This window comes from Octodon degus, unplaced genomic scaffold, assembly GCF_000260255.1.
Source record: "Octodon degus isolate 3935 unplaced genomic scaffold, OctDeg1.0 scaffold00016, whole genome shotgun sequence".
In the NCBI taxonomy this organism is placed as follows: Eukaryota; Metazoa; Chordata; class Mammalia; order Rodentia; family Octodontidae; genus Octodon; species Octodon degus.
In genome coordinates this window covers 20,162,878-20,185,425 of record NW_004524592.1, presented here as the reverse complement: position 1 = coordinate 20,185,425, position 22,548 = coordinate 20,162,878, and the positions used below count along the sequence as shown (strand labels likewise).

Here is a 22,548-nt window from a genome sequence, read left to right as displayed (position 1 = left end):
CTCTCGCTCTCGCTCTCTCTCTCTCTCGGTGGTACAAAGGATTAAATTCAGAACCTTGCTTTACAGAGCTATCTCCCTGGCCCTACATTCCTTTCTAAATTAAGTTCAAAATTCTCTGAGCTAGTAGGAAAAAGATGACCACATGGGGGGCTGTCAATTATTCAGACTGTTCGTAAACAGTAAATTATGACTCATGGTATGTGGTGCTTTTATTTCAGGAATACTTCCAAAGTCAAGTGAAGCCCATTGCAGATTCTCTCGGATGGGAAGACACTGGTGACCACCTCACAAAGTTATTTTTCATCTTTTTAAAGCTACCATTCATTTAACACTTGTTGGTTTGTGTTAGGACATGTAGAAAATGCCTAAGGCTCTGGCTTTGTGTTTGTTTGCTCTTTAAAGGCTGCTCCGGGCTTCTGTGTTAACCTTTGCCTGCAAGATGGGTGATAAGGACGCCTTGAACAATGCTTCTTCATTGTTTAAAAACTGGGTAGATGGAGCTATAAGGTAACTACCCACTTTTTAATCACTGATAGCAGACTTGAAACTGAGAAATAAATGAAATCTCTGAAACACTGCCTTCTTCCAGCATTCCTGTAAATCTCAGGCTTCTGGTTTATCGGTATGGCATGCAGAACTCTGGCAATGAGGCATCGTGGAACTATACTCTAGAACAATACCAGAAGACTTCACTAGCTCAAGAAAAAGAAAAACTGCTTTATGGATTAGCATCAGTGAAGAGTGTTCCTCTTTTGGCAAGGTAAATCGGTGGGGCTCTTTTGTTTGCTTGTTTTTGGTTTTGTGGTCTTCAGGCTTAAACTCAGGGCTTTAAACATGCTAGTGTTCAATCACTTTGATGCACTCCCAATCCAAGTCGGGTTTTATCTTACTGATATGAATTGTATTTAATAGTTTATATGTCACAATCTCTTTAACAGTCTGATTAATAAAGTATGATGTCATTTTCAAAATATTCATCAAGAATAATTTTTCCTGTAAGAAACAAAACATCTGGATAGGATTGGCCTAAAGCAATAAGGACCAAGGAGATAGCTCAGCAGCATAAGTGCCTACCTGGCAAGGGCAAGGTTGTGAGTTTGATCCCTTGTCCCCCCCCCCCAAAAAAAAAAAAAAAAAATATATATATATATATATATATATATATATAATCTCATGTAAAAAATTCTGGAAGTAGGTAGTTTCCAGTTATGTGCAATGGATCAACATTTCCATCCAAGACGCAGGCTATTTCTCTTTCTGTCCTTCCATGCTCAGTGTGTTGGATGTTTCTTCACTTCCAAAGCTCCGGACATGTTGTCTTCGCACAAAGATGTCCAGAGGAGAAAGAACAGAAGCAGAGTTCCTTCTTTCGAGTTCTGTCTTTTATGCCAAGAGGATATGTGTCCTCTCTTTCTCTACAATCTAGAGCTGAGTCACACTGGATCATTCCAAGTCAGACTACAGGTCTTCCACTTGAGCATTTGCCGAGATAAACTTGAATTCTTTTGACCAATTTTGGCCAATTGCGATTCTCTAGGGCTGAGGTAGGAGCTTACCTCCCTGTAAAACTAGGGCTAGCTAATGACCCTAGAAGAAAATTGAGCTCCATCAGTAGAAAAGAGGAGTGTCTGCCATCCATGCATACACATATGCACACATACATGCACATTTGCATTCTACAGAGAACCTGGACACCCACCTATGGGTCTTTTCCTGCTCTATGCCTGTGCGCCAGATTAGCCAGCTTCTGTGTCTGAGGTATTCACTTCATTTAACCAACACTTATGATGCCCTTTCTCTCCCCCTTCCCTCTTTGCTATATGTATTCATTGCATATCTACGTATGGAATAAAAATGATTAAAAATATGACATCTGTCCTTGAGAAATTTATAACCTTAAGAGACAAAATTTAAATATTAAATTACAATGCCAATTTCAGAGGACTATCAGAAGCATTTACTTCTGTGGCAGCAATACCTCTTCCTGCCTTAACTCAGGGCTGTATCCAGTCTGCTTGCTGTCACTACATAGTCCATCAAGAGTGTGAACATCTTCACATCACAGGGTACTTTATTAATATTTGTGACTTTATGTTTTTATGCATATATCAGTAAAAATTAATTTAGGTAAAAGGAATTGGAGTATCTTCACATCCATTGAAACATTACACTGATTCAGTAGCTTTTAGTACTGCACTAATTGTATCTGGTAGGGAAATTAGAAAGTTCTTTTGATGCTTTAGTAAGTATCTTGGAGACTAGGGAATAGGTAATAGAATTCACAAAAATTCAGAAGCCCACAACTTCAGCACAGTTTCTGGAAGCTTTGAATAAGTTACTCCAAAAGGAAAGGCAAGCTGTTTGCCTTGCATGACTACCATGAAAAATTTATTTTCAGGGAAATAGTAAGCCTTTCTAAAAATCTGAGGCAATATGTCCACATTTGAGTGTGTTACCATTTACTTTCAATTTCAGGTCATGGCCAGAGCAAAAGAAAGCTCTGCAGTAAGACCAGGCTGCAGTAAAAACTTCTGTAGCATTCCTATTTAATCTGAAATGTATGATAAATATGCAGAGTTTCATATCAGTGTAGGTTTACTTGCTTAAATGCAAAAACAAAAAAGGCAGTATCTTTACCTCCTGGTCTTATTCCCTAGAGTTCCCCCACTGTTGAGTGATGAGCCACTAAGATGGGAGACAACTGATAACAGCTTTGTCTTGCAGCCTTTAAATTGAAAAACTTCCAGTTTTTAAATCAGTTGTTAAGTTAGAAATGTAGTTTAAATAGTCTTGTGGGATAAATGTCCAGTCCTCTACAGTCTCTTTCCTTCCCTACAATTCTTCTATAAGTCATCTTGTAGTAATGGAAAAACTTGTATCCTTACTAATATTGCCTTTAGGTACTTTAACTGGTTTTGTACTGAATCAGATTCCACTGGGTCCTTCTTGGTCATATTTTACCTGCTGGAATGGTATGTGGCAGAGATGAGAATTGTGGTCCTGGTCATTTTCTCTTACTTATGAAATACCTCTGCTATGGGTGCATTTTTGTCTTCCCAGAAGTCTTTTCAGCACCCTACACTATATCAGTGGACTCAACACCCATCTAAGTCCCCAAAGAAACTAAGAGTCTCACTTTACGTCCATTAATATCTTGAGCTCATCTTGCTTGGTATCTACCATCTCTTTTCCATACCATGGTGAATGAGGTGTAAAAGTGGATGCTGAACAGAAGGTTTTTCTCTCAGACCCAGATGGAGTGGTGATTTCCAGTTTCCCATGTAGCATGGGCTGCCCTTCAAGCTTGAGTTTTTTCCAGTTTTTCTTGGGATAAATTTCTCTAGTCAAGTATGTTAACTTGGCTCTTGATGTATTAATAAAAAAAGGGAAATGTGGAGAGATCTTTTATCTTTCATGAAGGCAGCCTCCCAGAGCTATCTCATACCTCAAGCTGAACAGTGGTCTTTTTACTGTAACTATCATCTCATCTCCCTAAGGGTAGCAGAGATCCACGCCAATCCGGTTGACATCACAAGACTACAATACAAAAATCTACCTGATTTATCAGCAACAGATATCCACTCTGAGCTACTCATCTCATAACAAATAAATAGTTTACCAATGCTACTTAGGAACATTTTTCTAAGAACAGTGTGCACTTCCTTAGGGATTTGGGCTAGAAATGCAACTCTCGATACAACCAGGATACAGATTCAATAGCAACTACCTATTTAGTTACTTAACTTATCTTGGTTCAAATTGCATTATGTTATAATAATAGCGAACTAATTTAAACACATAGATTATATTAGGTTGTTTTTTACAATGTAGGGAAGAGCAATAAAGTTTAAGTGTTATACTATTCCAAATAAGAGTGCTACTACTCTTCCTTAATTTCCAATATTTTAATCCAGTAGGATGACAAATAATTGAATAAAGTGCTTTTATTTTGAAAAGCCCGATTGAAAAAATCATTGAAATTCAGTATTTTAAAATTGTTTAATATATCTAAATTAATTTAATTTTTAATGTTCCTATAGTTAATCCTTTACCAGTCCTCCAAATCACAGGTTAATTTTTAAAGACAATTGACTATATTACAAAATTTGAAATCATCTTTCATCATTTATCACATATAATTCACTTTGTCATTTTATGCCTCAAGAATTAAATGGTTGGAATGAAAGCTATGTTGGACTGGCATTTAGCTACCGCTGAACATTTAGAATTAATTTTGAGTTGTTTTTCTGTTTTCCTCACGTTAGGTATCTGGATCTGCTCAAGGACCCGAACGTCATTAAGAGTCAGGATGTGTTTACAGTCATCCGCTATATCTCATATAACAGTTATGGGAAGAACATGGCCTGGACGTGGATCCAGCTCAACTGGGACTATCTCATCAACAGGTGAGAGGAGCTGATCACTGTCTGTTGTTTCCTTGCTTGAGGCCATCTTCAAGCTCCTTCTTTTTCCCTTTGGTGCACTTTCTGTGACATGCAATATCTGAAGCAGAGTATTAGCAGAGGTAAAGCATCATGATATGTTCCTGCCAGGGAAGCACATGCTAGGTAATTTTCAGCATGGTTCTTTTTTCTAGAAATTATTGTTTCTAATTGACCTAAGGATTCTGAGATCTACACAGAGGACTAAATTGCAGGTGGGTTTGTTTGATTAAAATAAATGAGTATAATTTTGCCTACCATGGTAGTACCTGGCATAATGCTGGTACATAATTTAGTTTTCAATTAATGTTTGATGAAAACTAAATGAAAATTCTTGGGTTTTGGCTTAAATTGGAATCTTATACCTCACTGAGCTTATATGGGTGGTAAAACTTATCCTTTCTGACCAGATACTTAAACTGTTCAAGTGTTCTGAATAGTTCTTGAAGAGGAACTATGTTCCCTATGCAACAACAGCACTGGGGTTTGGTTTGGTTTGGTGCTAGTTATTGCGTGCAAGGCCCTGCTCTTGCAAAGCCTACCCTTTACCGCCAAGCTTCAACCCAAGCCTGGCATTTGCAGTTTTACAGTAGGAGTCAGGACAAAAGAAGAAAAAAAATCAGTGAAAAAGAAGCTTTTCCAAATTTCTTATTTCTTTGGCCCTATTAAGAGGAAATACCAATATTATGGGTTCTCATCCTCTAAATGTAATGTTCAATTTCCATTAAAAAGGCTTTTCTTTGTCAGAGTATAAAATAACACATCGAATAAATAACCTGTCCCAAGTAAATGTGTAAACATTGACAAAAAGGTCTGTACTGGCTGTAATCCTCCCATTAGGAAGTGGCTTCTGTTATCCCCTCCTAATCTCCCGTTCATCCTGAGCTACAACCTTGCTGATGACTGTCCTGAGGGACGTACTAACTAGAGCAGCAACTCGCATCTTCTCTCTGTTCTGTCCTGCAATTCACCAGGCTATTATGTCTATTTATATGTTGTTGCCTTCTGAAATCTATATTACATCTCTAATTCTCAACCAAGATATTCTACAACCCAGACATTCTGCGATAGAACTTTCTGTTTTCTGTTCTTGTTACTAGCAAGTGTGACTATTCATCTCTGACTTTGGTCAGTACGCCGCACACACTGGTACTGTGAATCTGTTTCTAATTATTTCCATAGACTGCTTCATTTATAATGAACAAATCTACCTATTAAGGACATGTCATATGGTTTAACAGTTTATGTGATATTAGGTAATACTCTCTATTTTTCCTATTTTGAAATATGTATGCCTAATGACACGTACTATGTGTTTTGTGTAAGTTGAAAGATCACAAAGCTTTTCTTTTTGCAATACATAAATAAGCACGATATTTAATTTTGAATTATTGTGGAAAGATAAGTAAATAATGTTTTATTTTGCAAAATAAAATAGATGTCATTTATTGTTTATTAAATACACTATTTTTCAAGGCCTGTTTTGATAGGATCTATGTGACTTATTTAAAACAATACAAATTTTCATCTTTACAAATGAATTAATTATTATACCTTAAAATTTTTAAAAAGTCAAAAGCATAAATTTTACCTTTTCTTGGAAGTCTTAAATATCTGGACTTTACAAAATGAATCAGAGGGCTGGTGAGATGGCTCAGTGATCTAAAGCACCTTCTTGGAACAAGCTTAGCAAAGCACAGGGACTGCGGTTCAATCCCCCAGTACCACATGCCAGCCAGCCCCGCCCCCTGGTGGGCTGAGCTGGCCACACACACACACACACACGCACACACGCACGCACAATGAATCAGACCTAATAAACTGAATTTTTCAAGGAAAATAAATTGATAAACCATTTCCAGAACTATTTCCAAAAGTCTTGCCCAAGGCATTTAGTATTTCTTCATAGCATGGTTATTATTTCAGATAGCCCCAAATATAAAATAATAGCATGGCTATTATTTCAGATAGCCCCAAATATAAAATTATATAATAACAACATGTCTGACAATTACACAAAAAGCAATATCATGTTTTGTTTCTATAAATAGAATTTTCCCTGTGACAAATTATATAAGCCAAATTAAACTGAAATGAAACACACTTCATATAAATATTTCCAAACTCTTGGACATTTTCTAAATTGCAGGATGCACAGTTTTATTGCTTCTACTTCTGAACAATTAGTAATACTGTCACTCAACAGTAAAAATCTGGGTTTTTTTTTTTTGTTTTATTCCACTTCCATTTTGATGAACAAAATCATTTGTTTTAGTATGAATTTTTTACAACTTCACAATTACAAAATGAAAACAAAGAGATATCTTGAAAAGGTATCCTAGACAATGCTGATAACGACTGTCCTGAGGGACCTACTACCTAGAGCAGCAACTCGCATCTTCTCTCTGTTCTGTCCTTAGTTTTCTACTGGAGACACTCAGTAGCTTTTTCACCTATTTCGAATTTTTCCACAGTTGTTACGGTTTAAATCTAAACCGTCATCCCATAGTGTCATTTGGAAAGTAATCGGAGCACAGAGTCCTCTACTCATCAGTGGAGTCTTCCATTGATGAGTTTGCTGTGTTGGGAGGTACACCCCCGGGGGAGGTGGCCACTGGGGGTGTGGCCTGGAAAGCTGTGTTCCTGTCCTGGGCTCCTCCTTCATGCTCCACTTCCGGGCTGCTCGGCTTGAGCAGGTTTTTTCCCCAGACGCTTCTGCATCACCGTTTGTGCCTTGCAGCCAACCAACCAGGGACTCTGAAGTTTTAATAAAATTTTTGTCATATGACTTTTGTTACAATGGACCACCATCCCACTACTATTTTGCCAACTCAAGCCTGAACCATAGTTCCGAGGATACATTCATTGGAAATCTTTGACTGTTTCTATTTTTTTATACTAAACTCTTAGATGAAACTATGAAACTGACTGAACCCAATGAGGCCATAGCGTGGTGTGTCAAAGTCTGATTTTGGTTGATGACCGTACATGTAATATCAAGTTGGAGGCTTGGCGTGGTGGCACACGCCTGTAGTCCCAGGGCTTGGGAGGCTGAAAACAGGAGGATCACTATGTGTCCGATCTGTGTAGTGATACCCTGCAGACCCCGTACTAAATTAAAAAAAAAAGAAAGAAATATCAAGTCAGTAAATTTGATTTAGCGAACATGACTGAAGCAATTTAAACACTACTCATAAAATAATTTCATGAGCACTTAACTGAAGTTTTTATGCGTACCCAAATGATTTTGTTTTTCATAACATACTAATATGTACATGAATATTACGTCTAAGAAGATAATTTTTATACAAATTTTCAAACTATTTAAGATAAATAAATCATCCTTTTAGTTTTTAAATTAACCAGTATGATAAATACACAACCTATCTCTTTATTTTCTACATTTCATATATTTCTTTTTCTCTTGGGATAAATGTGCTTTGTCGTGTCTAGTGCTTATACAGGCAGCTGCAAGTTTTCCTCATCCTGTCACTGCTAGTTTCCGAGCACCTCATTTAATTTTGTCCCTAACAACAAAGAAAAGAGCTCTTCCTCGGCGCTGCCTACGGAGGTGGCAGCCATCTCCCTCTTGGCACCATGGCGGCCCTCAGACCCCTCGTGAAGCCCAAGATCGTCAAAAAGAGGACCAAGAAGTTCATCCGGCACCAGTCAGACCGATATGTCAAAATTAAACGCAACTGGCGGAAACCCAGAGGCATCGACAACAGGGTGCGGAGGAGGTTCAAGGGCCAGATCTTGATGCCCAACATAGGTTATGGAAGTAACAAAAAGACAAAGCACATGCTGCCCAGTGGCTTCCGGAAGTTCCTGGTGCACAATGTTAAGGAGCTGGAGGTGCTGTTGATGTGCAACAAGTCTTACTGTGCAGATGCTGCTCACAACGTCTCCTCTAAGAACCGCAAGGCCATCGTGGAAAGAGCAGCCCAGCTAGCCATCCGAGTCACCAATCCCAATGCCAGGCTGCGCAGTGAAGAAAACGAGTAGACGGCCTGTGTGCATGTTTATTTGTGCTTCAGTAAATCACAAAAAATGTAAAAAAAAAAAAAAAAAAAAACAAAAAACAAAAAACAAAAAACAAAGAAAAGAGAAATATTTTTAGCATTTGTATTAGTATACATTGGAAGTTCATAAATATGATGTTGTGGGAAACTGGTGCATTCACACAGCACAGCTCAATTCCTTTTTAAATTTTTTTCCTCAATTCCTTTTTAGCAGAGAAAAATATTATAGAATTATATAAGGTCATTAAAAATGTATTACATCTTACTGGAGCAATTTAGTGTATTTTTTCTTCTAAAATTTCTACATTCTTGTATGAAACTATTTTTTAACAAAACATAGGTAAGAAATAATAGAAATAATTACCGACCATGCAAAAAAAAAAAATAACTAGAACTAACTTCTACCTTCAGTAGTTTTGAAGTCATTTTCCTATGGATGTTAATTTATTTATTTTACAGAAATAGAAATGCATATGTGATTTTATAATTTGCCTTGTATCACACCTATTATTTGGATATCACACCATATATTGTATAAATCTATTTTTGTGTTTATGCTATTCCCTTTGTATCATAATTACTGGAATATATTAATTGAATGATATGAGTTTCTTCATAGCATTTCACACATTAAAATATTATTCTTCAGTTATGTGTACCTACCCAGCTCCCCTTACTCTTTTCTCCCATTCCTAACAGTCTCTGTTATGTCATGTTCTCTTCTAGACTGCAATAAGCTTCTTCAATGTTTACAATGGCCGAGTAGTATTTTAATGTATAGATATGTCTTCATTTACATGACTAGTCTCTATCTATGATAGATTGTCCCTGTGCCACTGTCAGTAATGAATTGAAGAATAACATCTTTAAATTTGAGTCTTTTTGTTTTTTGTGAATATTCTTGACAATATTTTAAAGATACACTCAAAATAATACTACTGGCTTAAAGAAAGTATTTTTAAGGTTTCTGATATTTATCCAGAAAAACTAATGACTGCCTGTTTACCCAACCCTTTCCAATATCAGTGCTTTTTTATTTTTCTATTTTTGCAGAACTGGGGATTGAACTCAGGTCCTTGCACTTGCTGGGCAAGCGCTTATTTTACTGAGCCATCTCCCTGGCTCTAGTGCTTTAAAAAAAAAAAAAATCCTGTTAGATGAGTGGCTAAAAACTAACATTTCATTTTAATTCTTTCACTCAGTAAACTATATGGAGCATGTACTATGTGCTAGGCATGATGACTGGCACTTAGGCTGCTAGGACAAGGAGGAACACACCTAGTGCTCTGTCCTGGAAGGCTTTAGAGTGCAGTAGTGGAGCCCAACATTAAGGGAAGACAAAGAGTCAAAATGTGCATACTTAACTATAATAGCTACCAATAGAAGAGGCTCAGAGGCATTGAGCTGATGTAAAGGGGAAAGGAACCAAGGGAAAAGATGTGGAGGGAGGTGGAGGCCTCACTCAGGGAATGACGGTTGTTTGAGCTGAAGGAGGAGCAGGAGTGAAGAGGGAAAAAAAACCTATCAAAGAAATGATAAAATGTTAGGCAAGCACAGGGACCAGGGTTCAATCCCCAGCACCACATGCTATACCAGCCCTGCCCCTGGGTGTGATGAGCAGGCCACTGAGACAGGGCATGGCAGTGCACGCCTGTAATCCCAGGGCTGGGGAGGCTGAAAACAGGAGGATCACTGTGAGCCCGAGCTGTATAGTGAGACCCTGTACCACATACATAGTAAATAAATAAATAAAATGGAAACAAAGCTTTACCAATAGGGAGTACATGGGCTGAAAGGAGGTGAAGGGGTTGTGAAAAATAGAGAAATCAAAATATATCATGTATAGGTACAGATGTCTTATGATGAATGTGATCATCTAAAATGTACCAATAAACTTAATTATATATATATATATATATATATATATATATATATAATGTACAGAGTCACATTAAAAGTTGGACTTTATTCTCAAAGGAGTAAGTCACTAAAGGTTTTCAGACACAAAAGTAAAATGATTGATTTTATTTTGAAATGAAACTGGTGGTAAGGCGAGCAACAGACCTAGAGAAGTATCAAAGAGTATTCGGTCAAAGCAGTTTGCTCTTCAGTACAGACCCTGTAAAAGATGGTGGTAGCCTGGAATGTGGGTACAGAGATGAAGGTGAAGATACAACAGTAACATTTAGGACAGGTTAAAAATGGGAGCTGTGACTCAGGTGACAAGGATTACCAGTGTGAGGGCCCATTTAAGGTTTGAATCCATGAACTTGGGCCAGCCAAATAGCTCAGCGGGTTAAAGCACCTACAAGCAGGCTCAGGGGCCAAGGGTTCGATCCCTGGACTTTCTGTGCTGGCCCTACCCCCAGGGCCCACAGAGAAGGCCAATGAGACTGGGTGTGGTGGCGCACGCCTGTAATCCCAGCTTTGGGGAGGCTATAAACAGGCAGATCACTACAAGTCTGATCTAGTAGTGAGACTCTGAACACTCTGTAGACCCTTCCTTAAAATACAGGAAAAAAAAAAAAATCCATGAACTTACAAACAAATAGCATGAGGAAAGTTCAATAACTTCCCTTGCCAGAATTTGACCACCTGATTCAAACTCAGAAAAAATGGGCAATTGATTTCATCTAAAGTTGAGGTGTTGCTAGACATACATTATTAAAATGCCAGGTAGCTCAGGACTAGAGCAAACATGTTACTGAAAATGGTTAGATCATGATCTATATCAATAAACAAGTGGAAAAATGAAGCATTGATGTCAAAGACAGAGAAAAAAAAAATGGGATGGGCAATGGGCCAGAAGTCTAAATTGAGTGTAACAGTTCATGGAGTGGAAACTAAAAGATATATTACATCACAGAGATGTGTGATTTCATACACAGATTACTTCTCAAGGTGATTGCAAGTTGCCATGAGAATGGGGTGGCTGACATGGAGCTCAGAAAATATTACTAGAAATGAGATCAAGAAACTAAGGAGCTAACACATGATTAGACTGATCATCCACAAGACCTTAAAGTCACCCAAGATGAAGGTGTTCCATGGAAGAAGGAGAAAGGAGCAAGTGCCAAAGCACAGGGTACAGGCCAGGAGATACCCAGAAGGAGCAGAGGATTTTTAAAGTGGGTGGAGGAGTGATGGCCTTGGAGCAGCAATGGGGACCATGTGTACCCTGACCATGTGCCTTGACCGGGGCTGCAAAGGATGTGGAAAACAAGCATCCTCTCTGAGGGAAGTGGTCCTGCCAACAAAGGGACGGCTCTAGGGGGCCGGACGAAAGGATCTGACCGGGCAGACGGTGCCACCTGATGCCTCAGAGTCACATTCTGGATAATGGATGATGCTGTTAGAAATGTGATGCAAGGTTGATTTCCACTGCAAGGAGCCTGTGTTGAGAGTGGACTCGGGGCCTGGTATGCACAAGACCGGAGGTGATCACTGCATAGAACATTTTCTTTTCCCTCCAGCAGCTGTTCTTTGCTTTGCTCATTTCACATTGGTATATTTCTCCTTTTTTACCTTTATATGGTCAAAATACTTGCTCTTTATTGTATGTGTTCCAACTATTGCCTGCTAGTTAATTTTTACTATTTATTTGAAGTTCTTCTTAGTATAAAACTTTTTAATATGTGTAAGACAAACTATCAGTTTTTAATCTTCATAGTGTCTTTTTCTTTCACTATTGTATAATTTTTGAATATAAAATTTCTTTCTACTTTATATCTAGATGTGTTTTCCTGTCTTCCTTCACAACATTGTGGTGGCCAAATTTTATACTCACTTCTGTCGTTCCTCTCTTTTCACTGTAACTGGTTGTGGTTAGATCTGTACCTAGATGAGGCCCGTGTACATAATGGTCTATAAGAGAACTTTGAATTCTTGTTCTTTAAAAGGAATAGAACAACAGCTCTAAAATTCTATCATGTTCTCTTTGTAAGAACTGGGCCACATGTCCACCCCAGCTCAGAGGGAGTCCAGAGGTCCAATTGCTTGCTAAGTGCTCAGCAATGCAGGAAAACACAGAATATTTGTCGAATCCAATGAACAGTCTTCTACATCTGAGAAAATGGTTTGAATCTGTCTACAAAAAGAAATACAGAATTTGTTAAGGATTTCTCCTGAATGGAATTATGTGAAGTTAAATGTGTTTTCTGTGTTTAGCTTATTTTGAAAAGTACTTTAAACACACACACTAAAAAAAGAAGTGTTTGCATCTAGAAAGAAATGTAAGACTCCTGGCGCTTATGCTTCCTTTCATGCCTCTATATTTCTTTTCAGATTTACGATCAATGACAGAAACCTGGGCCGGATCGTCACGATAGCAGAGCCATTCAACACCGAGCTGCAGCTCTGGGAGGTATGAGGAGAAATCCTATCTACTTGTCTAGAAGGAAACATATCACATTGTTTTTCAAACAGAAATGCTGCTTGCTCTATTCAGATCCCAGACAACAACAATGAGAAACAAATCATTCTTTTACCTAATAAAGACATATCTATTGTTTCTAAACTGAAAAAAAAAAATCAAATGAGCAAGAAACTAAATTTTAGAGCTGGAGAAGGCAACCACTGGGGATACTTGGAGACTGGTGAGCTAACATGTGAACTCAGTGTCTCCCCTTGCCTGGCAGTCATAGCTTTGGAATAAGGTCTTCAAGAGTTGATTTCACTCAAAGCTCAAAATTCTGGAATTTCCAAACAAATTTCAAACCTGAATTCCTGAGGAGGAAACATGTCCATCTATGTTGGACAAATGGAGAGTGCCTGAAATTTGATATTGGTTAGATATTGAAATAAATTAAGATTCTTGCATCTGTGAAGAGATAAAATAATTGTTATTTCCGTAACTGGCAAAAAATACTATGAGTGGGCTTGAGAAGAGTTTTGGAGGACAGAAAGGAGGGTAGAACCAGCGGAAAGAAGTTTTTTATTCATCTTTAAAAAGTGACCTGGAATATTAAAGTACTCCAGACTCCTGGGAAGGAAAGGTAGGCAAAGCCATCATTCCACAGGCTGTGCTTTTCAGAGAACACAGAGGACATAGAGAAATTGTAGAAATGGCTGTGCCAGGCGCCGGCATTCGGCCTTCCTTCTCTCTCTGGTTAGAGCTTCCTTTAGCTTGAGAAGCTGTTCCAGCATCCACCATGATGGCTCCTCTGAGACATGGGCTCCATCTGAAGGTGTGGGGAGGCAGAATTTCCATATAAAAGGAAGTAGATCCACTTTGTAAGTGAAACTCTTGAAGGTGAATAACCGGATTTAACACAACGTTCTTAATTGTTGCCTTCTCTTTTCTAGATGAAGAGCTTTTTTGCAAAATATCCAGAAGCCGGAGCAGGAGAAACACCTAGAGAGCAAGTCCTCGAGACAGTGCAAAACAATATTGAGTGGCTAAAGCAAAATAGAGATGCCATAAGGCAGTGGTTTTTTGACTTACCAAACAATGGTTAATGTGTTCAAATATCGTGTCTTAATTTTGTGACTCTGTAGTTTCTGCTGTTAAGCAAAACATGTAATATCTGATTTAGCAACACTGCAGAGGGAGCCTGATAAATGACGCTGCCTTTGCTAAGTGCTCTGTTGATATCTGGCAAAGCTTTTAAATTGTTCTTCTTTGTTTATGAAGGAAGATACTAATAGAGTATTTAATATACTCAGGGATTTCTTCTAAGTGTACTTCATTGGAGATTCTTTACAAACTGAAGAGAATGTAATAGTCATTCTAATGTCTTTAAATATCATTCTTTGTATCTTAAATCTGTGAAAATAGAACAATTTGGTCTTAGCTTTACATTTTTAGTACCAAAGAAACACCACTTAATCTTCTCTCTTGATTGATTTTTAAAGTTTAAATACCAGTACTTGAGGGACATATTACCATCTTAATCTTTATTTTATTATTCTGAATTACACAGACCTAATATCATTTTATTCACATATGTCTTACTACTTTAAATCCTACCAAAGTAACCCGGGCTTAAGTTTTGCTGGAGGACTGCATGAATTAGCCAAAGAAATGGCTGACTGTTGGCTTTTCTCTTATAAAATCAACAAGAGAACTCTTATTCTTTTTAAAAATAAATCTAAATTATTACCTTGAAAAATATCGTCTCTCAGTGTCACTTTCTCTTACATAAACATGACAGCTGCATTCCCTAAATAATTTAGCAAGTCCCATCTGTGGTTCAAGACACTGACCTTTGTCATTCTTGGGGCTTTCTCATCTCACACCGTCACTTACAAAGCTCCTTCAAATACACTATGAAATTGGAGGGAAAAGAGTGCTTAGCTTGCTCCATAGATCTTAGAGGAAAAAAGTGGAATAATTGGAAACTATTCAGGAAAGAAATGGCAGATTATTCCATAAAGCTAAATGGAATTAACGTTTCACTTTGACCTCACCTAGCAATCTAAGTGTGAAAATAGAGAAGCTCGTGAAAGTCTGTAGCATGACTCTGCATACCTGAGGATGTATCTTCTTGTACATGTAAACCCCTAGGTCCTCATCCATATAGAATCACACTGATCAAATTAAAATGCATGAATCGATGAAATACATCAATTGCATGGAAACTGGTGGCCAGAATACCTTTAATGTGGCACTTGATACCTAGTAGATCCGCAGAATAAATCCAATAGGCAGAAGAGATAAAAATTACTGTGTCCCAATCTGTTATATCCAGAGAAAACTAAATTTATACAGCCCCTTCAGGAATACATGGCAATTTAGGATTGGCTTGATGAGAAATGAATCCAGTGGGCACAACTGAAATCTTAGCTTTTTTGGGGGGGAGGGGTGGGGTGGAAGGGAATGCTGGCTCAGGCTGCCTTAAGGGCAGTTCTGGTCAGGCTTGTGGAGCTAGGGATCAAACCGTGGTCTGCTGTGGCTGACTGAACTTGCCCAAGCAGGTGCTTAAACAACTGAGCTAACCCGCAGGCCTCCCTGAAATCTTAGCTTTGACTTCTTTTATATAACCACATGTCACAATCATGTACTTGGAAACTGTGAACTTTCCTACTCCTGTTTCTTATGACTTCTTAATCCACACAGCTAATCCATACAGCTAAAGCAGAAAATTCAAATGCAGATTGGGGGAAAAGATTTAAAAATAAATTTCTAAGCAAATTTGAAAAATGTTACCTTAAATTATTTCAAAAGCGAAGCAGACAGACACAGGCATCCTGAATTATCGAAATGCCGCTCACTTCATGGAGCCTAATGAGCCAGCTTCAGATTCTGAACCTGTTGAGGATGGACCCTGGAAGCCTCCACACTGTTTCAAGGAGACAAATTAACCAATGAGGTGATTGAGGCTTCTGTTGGTGCAGATCCAGCAGTGCTTCTGTTGAAGCCCACCCTCTTAGCATGAATTCCAGGATTTAAGCAAAAAACCACCTGGAGCAGACGGTAGTCAACACACAGAGCACTACATTGTGAGTGACGAGTATTCTTTTGTTGTTGTAAATTACTGAGATGTTGAGGTTGTCTGCTATCTGAGCATAATCCAGCCTACCCCGGTACAAACAACACACCAATACGATGCTGTCCCATAGTCACTTATCTCCCCGTCCTTTTCCTTCTCCCTCTATCTCAGGGGTCTGCAGATTCTTCCAGCCTGTTTCCATAAGGCCTGCATACAGGCCACAGTAGTTTCTACATGTTTAAATGGTTGGCAGAATTTGAAAGTAGAGCAATAGTTCATGACATGAGAACTACATGAAATTCAAATGTGACTTATTTAAATAAAACTTTATTGGGAGGGGACCACACACATGCAGTTATTATGGACGATGGCTTGTCCTCTTTCCATAGCAGCAGGGCTGAATCATTACAGTAAAATCTGATGGCCTGAAAAGTCTGAATTATTTACCAGCTGGCCCTCTCCTGAGAAAAGCTAAGTAAGTTTATGCAGAATAAGGGTTTAGTTAGCTCATATTTTTGTGCATTCAGAGGCATGGCTTTTGCCTCAGCTCAGCTCTGGTGAGGACTTCGTGCCAGGTGACAGCACAATGTTATGTGTGTGACAGAGGTCATGTCATCAGATGGGAGATCAGAGAACACTCAGGAGTCAGGCTTTTACAGCAGCTTGCTCCTCTGAGAACCTGCTCAGGGTTCCATGAAAATACCCAAACCCTTTCCAAGTGTCCTACCATGTCACCTAGCAACCTCCCACCAGGGCCCGCCTCTTCCCTCTCTCTCCCTGACCGCACCACACTGCAGCCCAACTTCCCACACACAAATCCCTGGGGGTGCTCCCTGTCCAGCTTATAAAAACTATGTCCAAACCTTACATGCAGGGAATTTGGTACCCACAAGCCATTGAAAGGGCTTGAGGAATAGGAATTAGAGGGTCAATGCTAAGCTTGTGGTTTCAAAGTGACAGACCCTGTCTATTATGGTTTGTGTCTAGCTGTCCCCCAAGGGTCTCATGCTCTGATAGATGGGGCCTTTAGACCAAGACTGCACTATGGCAATGCTAAGCTGACTTGCTGTTAGAAGGTAGAGTGTAGTTGGAAGCCACTGTCTCTGAGTGGGACCTGGAAGGGTTTCTTCCCCTCGGCAGCTCCTTCCTTCACCCTCAGCTTCCTGGATATTAGGTGAGCAGCTCTCCTCCTCAGACTGCTGACCCAGCGAGAACAGAAACTGAGACTTGAGCCAAACTAAACCTCTCCACCTTTAAGCTGCAAACTTCGTGCATTTTTGTCCCAGTGATGAGGAAAGCAACCAAGACAATCTTTCCAAAGGAGAGATAAACAGCTAAGGCCACCAGGGAGCTAGGAGCTCTTGAGCACCATGCCAGAACTCCGCCGCGCCACACACACAGGAGACAGCCAGGGACATGGCGCTCAGAGGCTGCTGGCTTAGGTCTGTCCTCAGAACTCTTCCCCTGCACTCCTAAAGAGAAGTTAGGCTCTGACCCTCCCTGTTTCCTTCCAGATCTCATACAAGTGTGCATTCCAGAGGAATCCAACCCTGGAAGCCTGGAAAGTGTGATCGCTACCATCCCAGCCTGGCAAGACCGAGTGACGGGATGTGAACGTGGAGGGAGGAGGGGTCCAGCATTGATGGCCAATGCTTAGCACCCCTTTCAATCATACCATCTAAATGGCAGTTAGGTTTTAAACTTTTATGTGCATAGGTGGCGGTGTTAATATTTAAGGGCTCATCACTGGAGCATGAGGGCAAAACACTGACTGTGAAGTTAGCCAATTTTTTCCTCATCCTTTCTATCTCATTCTCCACTTACCCTTCTAGGGGTGGGGTTACCAGAGACTCGAGTTAGACTCCCAGCCCCTCCAGTTCCCTCTTAACTTGTTTCTTTTTATTTTCACTTGTTTTCTAAAACCATTTACAAATCTAGGACAAGCAGAACATAAAACATGAAATAAGGTTTGTTATACAATACAAGCATTAGAAATATTAATTATGTGATTGTATGAATGATGACTCTATTCAGTCACTATAGTTAATTTATGTGCCTGGGCCCCCAGGTGTCTAAATTAAAAATTAGCTCTGAGAATGCTGTAAGGGAGTTCCCAGAAGTGGTTGGCATCTGAACTCGAGGACTGAGTAAAAGAGACTGCCCACTCCAACATGGTGGCCACCATGCAGCGCCGTTGGGGCCTGGGTAGAGCAAAAGATGGAGGACAAGACCCCCTTTTCTACCTGGCTGCTCACCATGGGACATTTTCTCCTCTCATTTCATCTTCCACTGTCTTTGTACGGAAATCTACACCATCAACTCATCTAATTCTCAGACCTTCAAACTTGAGCAGATTTTTCTCCGCTGACCCTCCTGGTCTCCTGCTTACAGAGGCGATTTGTGAACTTCTCAGTCTCAGTGATCAGATGAGCCAGTTCCTTGTAAAAATAACCTTTTTTACACATCTTCATCAATAACCTGAGATTAATTCTGCAGGGAGAAGATAAAAATACAAGAAGGAAAAGTATTGTTAAAATGAAGTAAGACATCATAATCCCAGCTTTTGGGAAGCTGAGGCAGAAAGATCACCATGAATTCAAGGCTAGCCTGGGCTGCACAGTGAGCTTAGGGACAGTCTGAACTACAAAACAATAACCTGTTTCAGAAAAAAAATACTAAAGCAAGACAATGTATATTGCCTAAAGGATACTGTTAGTTAATTGAGCCATGTTTCATAATAAATTATGCATTTAAATTCCTAGGGAGAATTTTAATTTTTATGACAAGTACCAATAGAAAATTGATATCATATTGCTGTTATATAAGAAAAAAATTCATCTGCAAAGCCTCCTTGTACACCCTTGAATCCTCACTCTTTTCTGAAAAGAACATACATACATACATGTCCAGTTAAAAGAACACGACAATTGTAGGTGGGCTAACAGCCAGAGAAAAGGATGAGAGTGAAGACTTAGAACTCTTTCCTTCCTCTCTATCAGGAGAGTTATCTAGCCAGGATACCTCTCAACAACAGAGGCGCCCTCTTTAGTCCCCTCCTGAAGTCTGCTTTCCTATAAGCAGAGGATACTTGTTAGAAGGGACCGTCTCTAATGACAAGTATCGCCCACCACCCTCAACAACAGCTGGACACACATGCTTCTCAAGTGCACAGGCAACTTTCTTTCACTGGCCTTAGGTTGTATCTTTATTTGACTTCAGTAATCCCTGTAATAGTCTGTATTTTCTCTGTTATCTCTATCTTCAGCCTGTCCTTTTCCTCTCTTTGCATCAGTAGAGAAACATGTTTCTTGTTTCCCCTATAAGAAATAAAAACCCACAGTGGCCCATTTCTAAGCAGGCATTGAAGAAGACTCTAAGTGAATGGGACCCTGAGGGAGATATAAAAATAGTAAGAGAGCAACCACTGTAGAATGTAGGTGTGAATACAGGAAGTGAGAAGGAAAGGCTATTCGTTGGGCTAAGGCTGAAGGAAGCATTGTAACTGCGTAACTGCAAGGTCACATAGAATCTTTAAACAAGAACATCTGCTTCCTGCAAAGCATAGACAATGTTATGAAGAAATCCAAACTCAGATTGGGTGGGAGACTGGGTAACACTCAGAGGCTGTCTGGGGAGACTGTGCACCCCTAGTACTCAGCCAATGAGGAAAAAGAGAAAGAGCCCTGCACCCTGGAGTTAAGCTGTTCATGGGGCCACCCCAGCCATGTAAGACTGAATGGAAGCCTTGCTCTCGTGGCTCTGCCTGCCACCATGGAGCCCATTCTTTGGATCTGGGCAAGCGGCCACACTTCTCACACTCCAAGTGGACAACAAAGCAGAACAGACCAGCCTTCCTTTCTTGATCTCATTGCTGTTTCTCCCCTTATCTGTACTGCAATATTCTCTCAAGAGTTATATGTGTTCATCTGAACTCTGATCCTTTAGCCCATACTAACGGGGCTGTCACCTTCGTGTTTGCACCAAAGCCCCAACAGCTGAGGTCGCTTCTTAAAATCCAGTAATCAGTTCTCAAAACAATTGTACAGGACCTCAAATAGCACCATCCACATCAGAGCTAACTGATAACTGGCTTCTCTAAAGTTAAATTTAGACTAGACAAATGAAGTGAATTATGCTATAAAGAAGATCTTAGGGGCCAGAGAGATGGCTCAGTGGAATAAGTGGCAAATGCAAGGGCCTGAGTTCAATTCCCGGTTCTGTCAAAAAAAAAAAAAAAAAAGGAAAATCTTTCGCAAATATTTTCAATGGTGTTTGGATAAGCTTTATCAGAACAAAAGTGAGTTTGAATCTAGGTGTTCTCTCTTTCTGCTCCAATAAGCAGATCACTTGAGGAGAACACTGATGTATTCTTAATAAATTTGACAGGCTGCTGCCTCAATGGTATACACTCCAGACATAAAACCCTGTGTCAAGGTAAGAGTTTCCTCCATGAAAACCTTCACACCCATGAATCCTAACACATCAGCCAATTGTTAAGATCCCAAAGCTTACAGGACACAGGGAAGCTCCAGTGTTTAAGTCTGTAAAGGTTTTAAGAAAAGACTGACAAGTATCTTTCTCAGCCATCTCCTTTTAAAGAAAAAAATTACATAACTCTTGATAAACTAATACAAAATCCATGACTTTAATCAATATATCTTTGCAATTCACACTTCCAAGAAAAATTGAACATGTATCCTAATTGGAAGGATCTGTGTCAAAATTATAACAATGATTATGCCCGAGTGATGTAACTGATTCTTATTCAATGAGTTAAAGGTCTAGAGCTAGGGATCAATAAAAGCAAAAATAATTGTATGCATTTTGTAAAAGATTTATCTGCAGCATGACAATAAGCAGAGTCCATGTTCCAAATTTTTGGTAAAGTCCAAACTTGAAGTTTAATTTTAAAAGACATAAAAATTTAGGCAAAATGCCTGGCAAACTGGCCTTCATAAGGTCAAGGACTGCTCCTTTTTGCTATCTCTTCCCCTCTTTCCCTCCCTCTTTTCCTTCCTTCTTTCCTTCTTCCTTTCTTCCTTCCTTCCAAATATAAAGTGATAAAATACTCTCCCTCCAGCTGAGATTAGTCAATGACTATATTTTGATGCCATATCAAAATTTAAATCTTCAAATCAAATACGCAGTCATAAAATTATAGTGGAACAGAGCAACGTGGGGCAGCAACATTGAAAATAGTTGGTCTTTATAAAGCTCAGAATGGAAGATGTCAATAAGACCTGTTATTTGAATTAAAATGACCGAATTCATACAAGTAACAATGTCCTAGAATATGCCTTAAATCCTATATGGACTAAATTTTCACATATTATATATTTTTATCTTTTATGTTAGGGAGAAGAAAGGGATGCTTTATTTTGGGGAAATAAAGAATGAAGCATCTCTATGAGAAGGGAGATATGTGAGCTGCGACTCTACGTGGCCCCATACACAGAGGGCATGATCTGTGCCTTGTTTGATGAAGTACTGATCTTTCTCAAATCAAACACCACCAATAACGAGAAACAGACAATGAAAGTTGTCTAGAAATTTAATCCAATGGCAAAGGGATCTGAAAGGGAACTGCAGAGTCAGAATCTTGATGCACGCCTCATGAATCCCTAGGGCACTTGTCTGGCAGAAACCCTCCCTCCTCCTCAGATCCAGGAGTGAGCCTACGCCCACACCCTGATGTGCCCTTCAGGGAGGGAGCTACCTTCCTGCTCAGCAGAAGTTCTTGCCTTTCCCTTCCTGCACTGGCTTCTCTTCTCCTTTGGAGCAGGAACTGGGCATGCATGGCTCACCCTCACCACCCCCCCTTCATCTTCAAGGCATCTACCTGTCTGAAAAGATTGCCACTTGATATGCTTTTAGCAAAGAAGCAAACTGAGCAACAAAGGCTCCCTGTGTGGTAGGGGAAAAGGGGAGAAATCTGCCTGAGGAGGCTGCGACAATAGGATGGTGAGTTTATCATTCTTCGGGTTCCTTGTTATTGCCCCAACCTGAGCTATGTCCTCCAACTTAGTTTTTATTTGTAATAAGCCCTTATTTGTCTCTCTGGAAATTCTGCTGTGGGAGGAGGAGAGGAGAAGAAACATTAAAATTATTGATGCATTGAAAACCAACACCAATTTGGGTTTCCTTCTAGAACTGCACAAACCTGTATCTGCTCAGTTAGTTCCATTAAATAATGTGCAGATTTCTGGATAAATGGTAGGATTGCTTGGCCAGCCTCACTCAGAAACAGTCCCAATTTTCCATTAGATGCCTCTTTAGATACACCTTTAAGAGTATATTTGTAAAGAGTTTGTTAGCCTTAAGATAACATTTTAGTAACAGAAGTTGACCTCAACCAGTAGTTACAAGAATTGGAAAACTCCTAACAGACCTAGGGCTTAAGCTTTACCTTGAAGGACAGGAGTTCATGGCTAGAAGAAAATACCAAAGTTGAAAAAGAGCCTGAGATTTTTTTTTTAATTTGCATGCATGGAGAGTGAGGAACAAGAACTGCAATGCAGAACCATAGTTGACTTGACATAGGAAGAGGGGACGTGTGAATTCATCAGTTTGAACCTGAAGCCTTTATCCTGAAAGCAATTAAGTGACCACTAAAAATTTTGGAACAGAACAATAATATTGAAAATAAGGACCGGA

At 39.4% G+C, this 22,548-nt stretch overlaps 1 protein-coding gene and 1 pseudogene across 2 annotated transcripts in view; both read left to right on the top strand.

The window, feature by feature from the left end:
• The window catches only part of Enpep (glutamyl aminopeptidase), a 108,231-nt gene extending 93,914 nt beyond the window's left edge, over positions 1-14,317 (top strand). For both annotated transcript variants that reach the window (XM_012513687.2, XM_023710010.1), the window contains 6 exons: positions 219-292; positions 403-507; positions 590-760; positions 4,266-4,406; positions 12,749-12,827; positions 13,769-14,317. In XM_012513687.2, the coding sequence (XP_012369141.1) occupies positions 219-292; positions 403-507; positions 590-760; positions 4,266-4,406; positions 12,749-12,827; positions 13,769-13,921 (723 nt within the window). In that variant the 3' untranslated portion in view covers positions 13,922-14,317. The remainder of the gene's footprint in view (positions 1-218; positions 293-402; positions 508-589; positions 761-4,265; positions 4,407-12,748; positions 12,828-13,768) is intronic.
• Positions 7,994-8,496, top strand: LOC101591051 (annotated as a pseudogene).
• Positions 14,318-22,548: the final 8,231 nt, after the last annotated feature.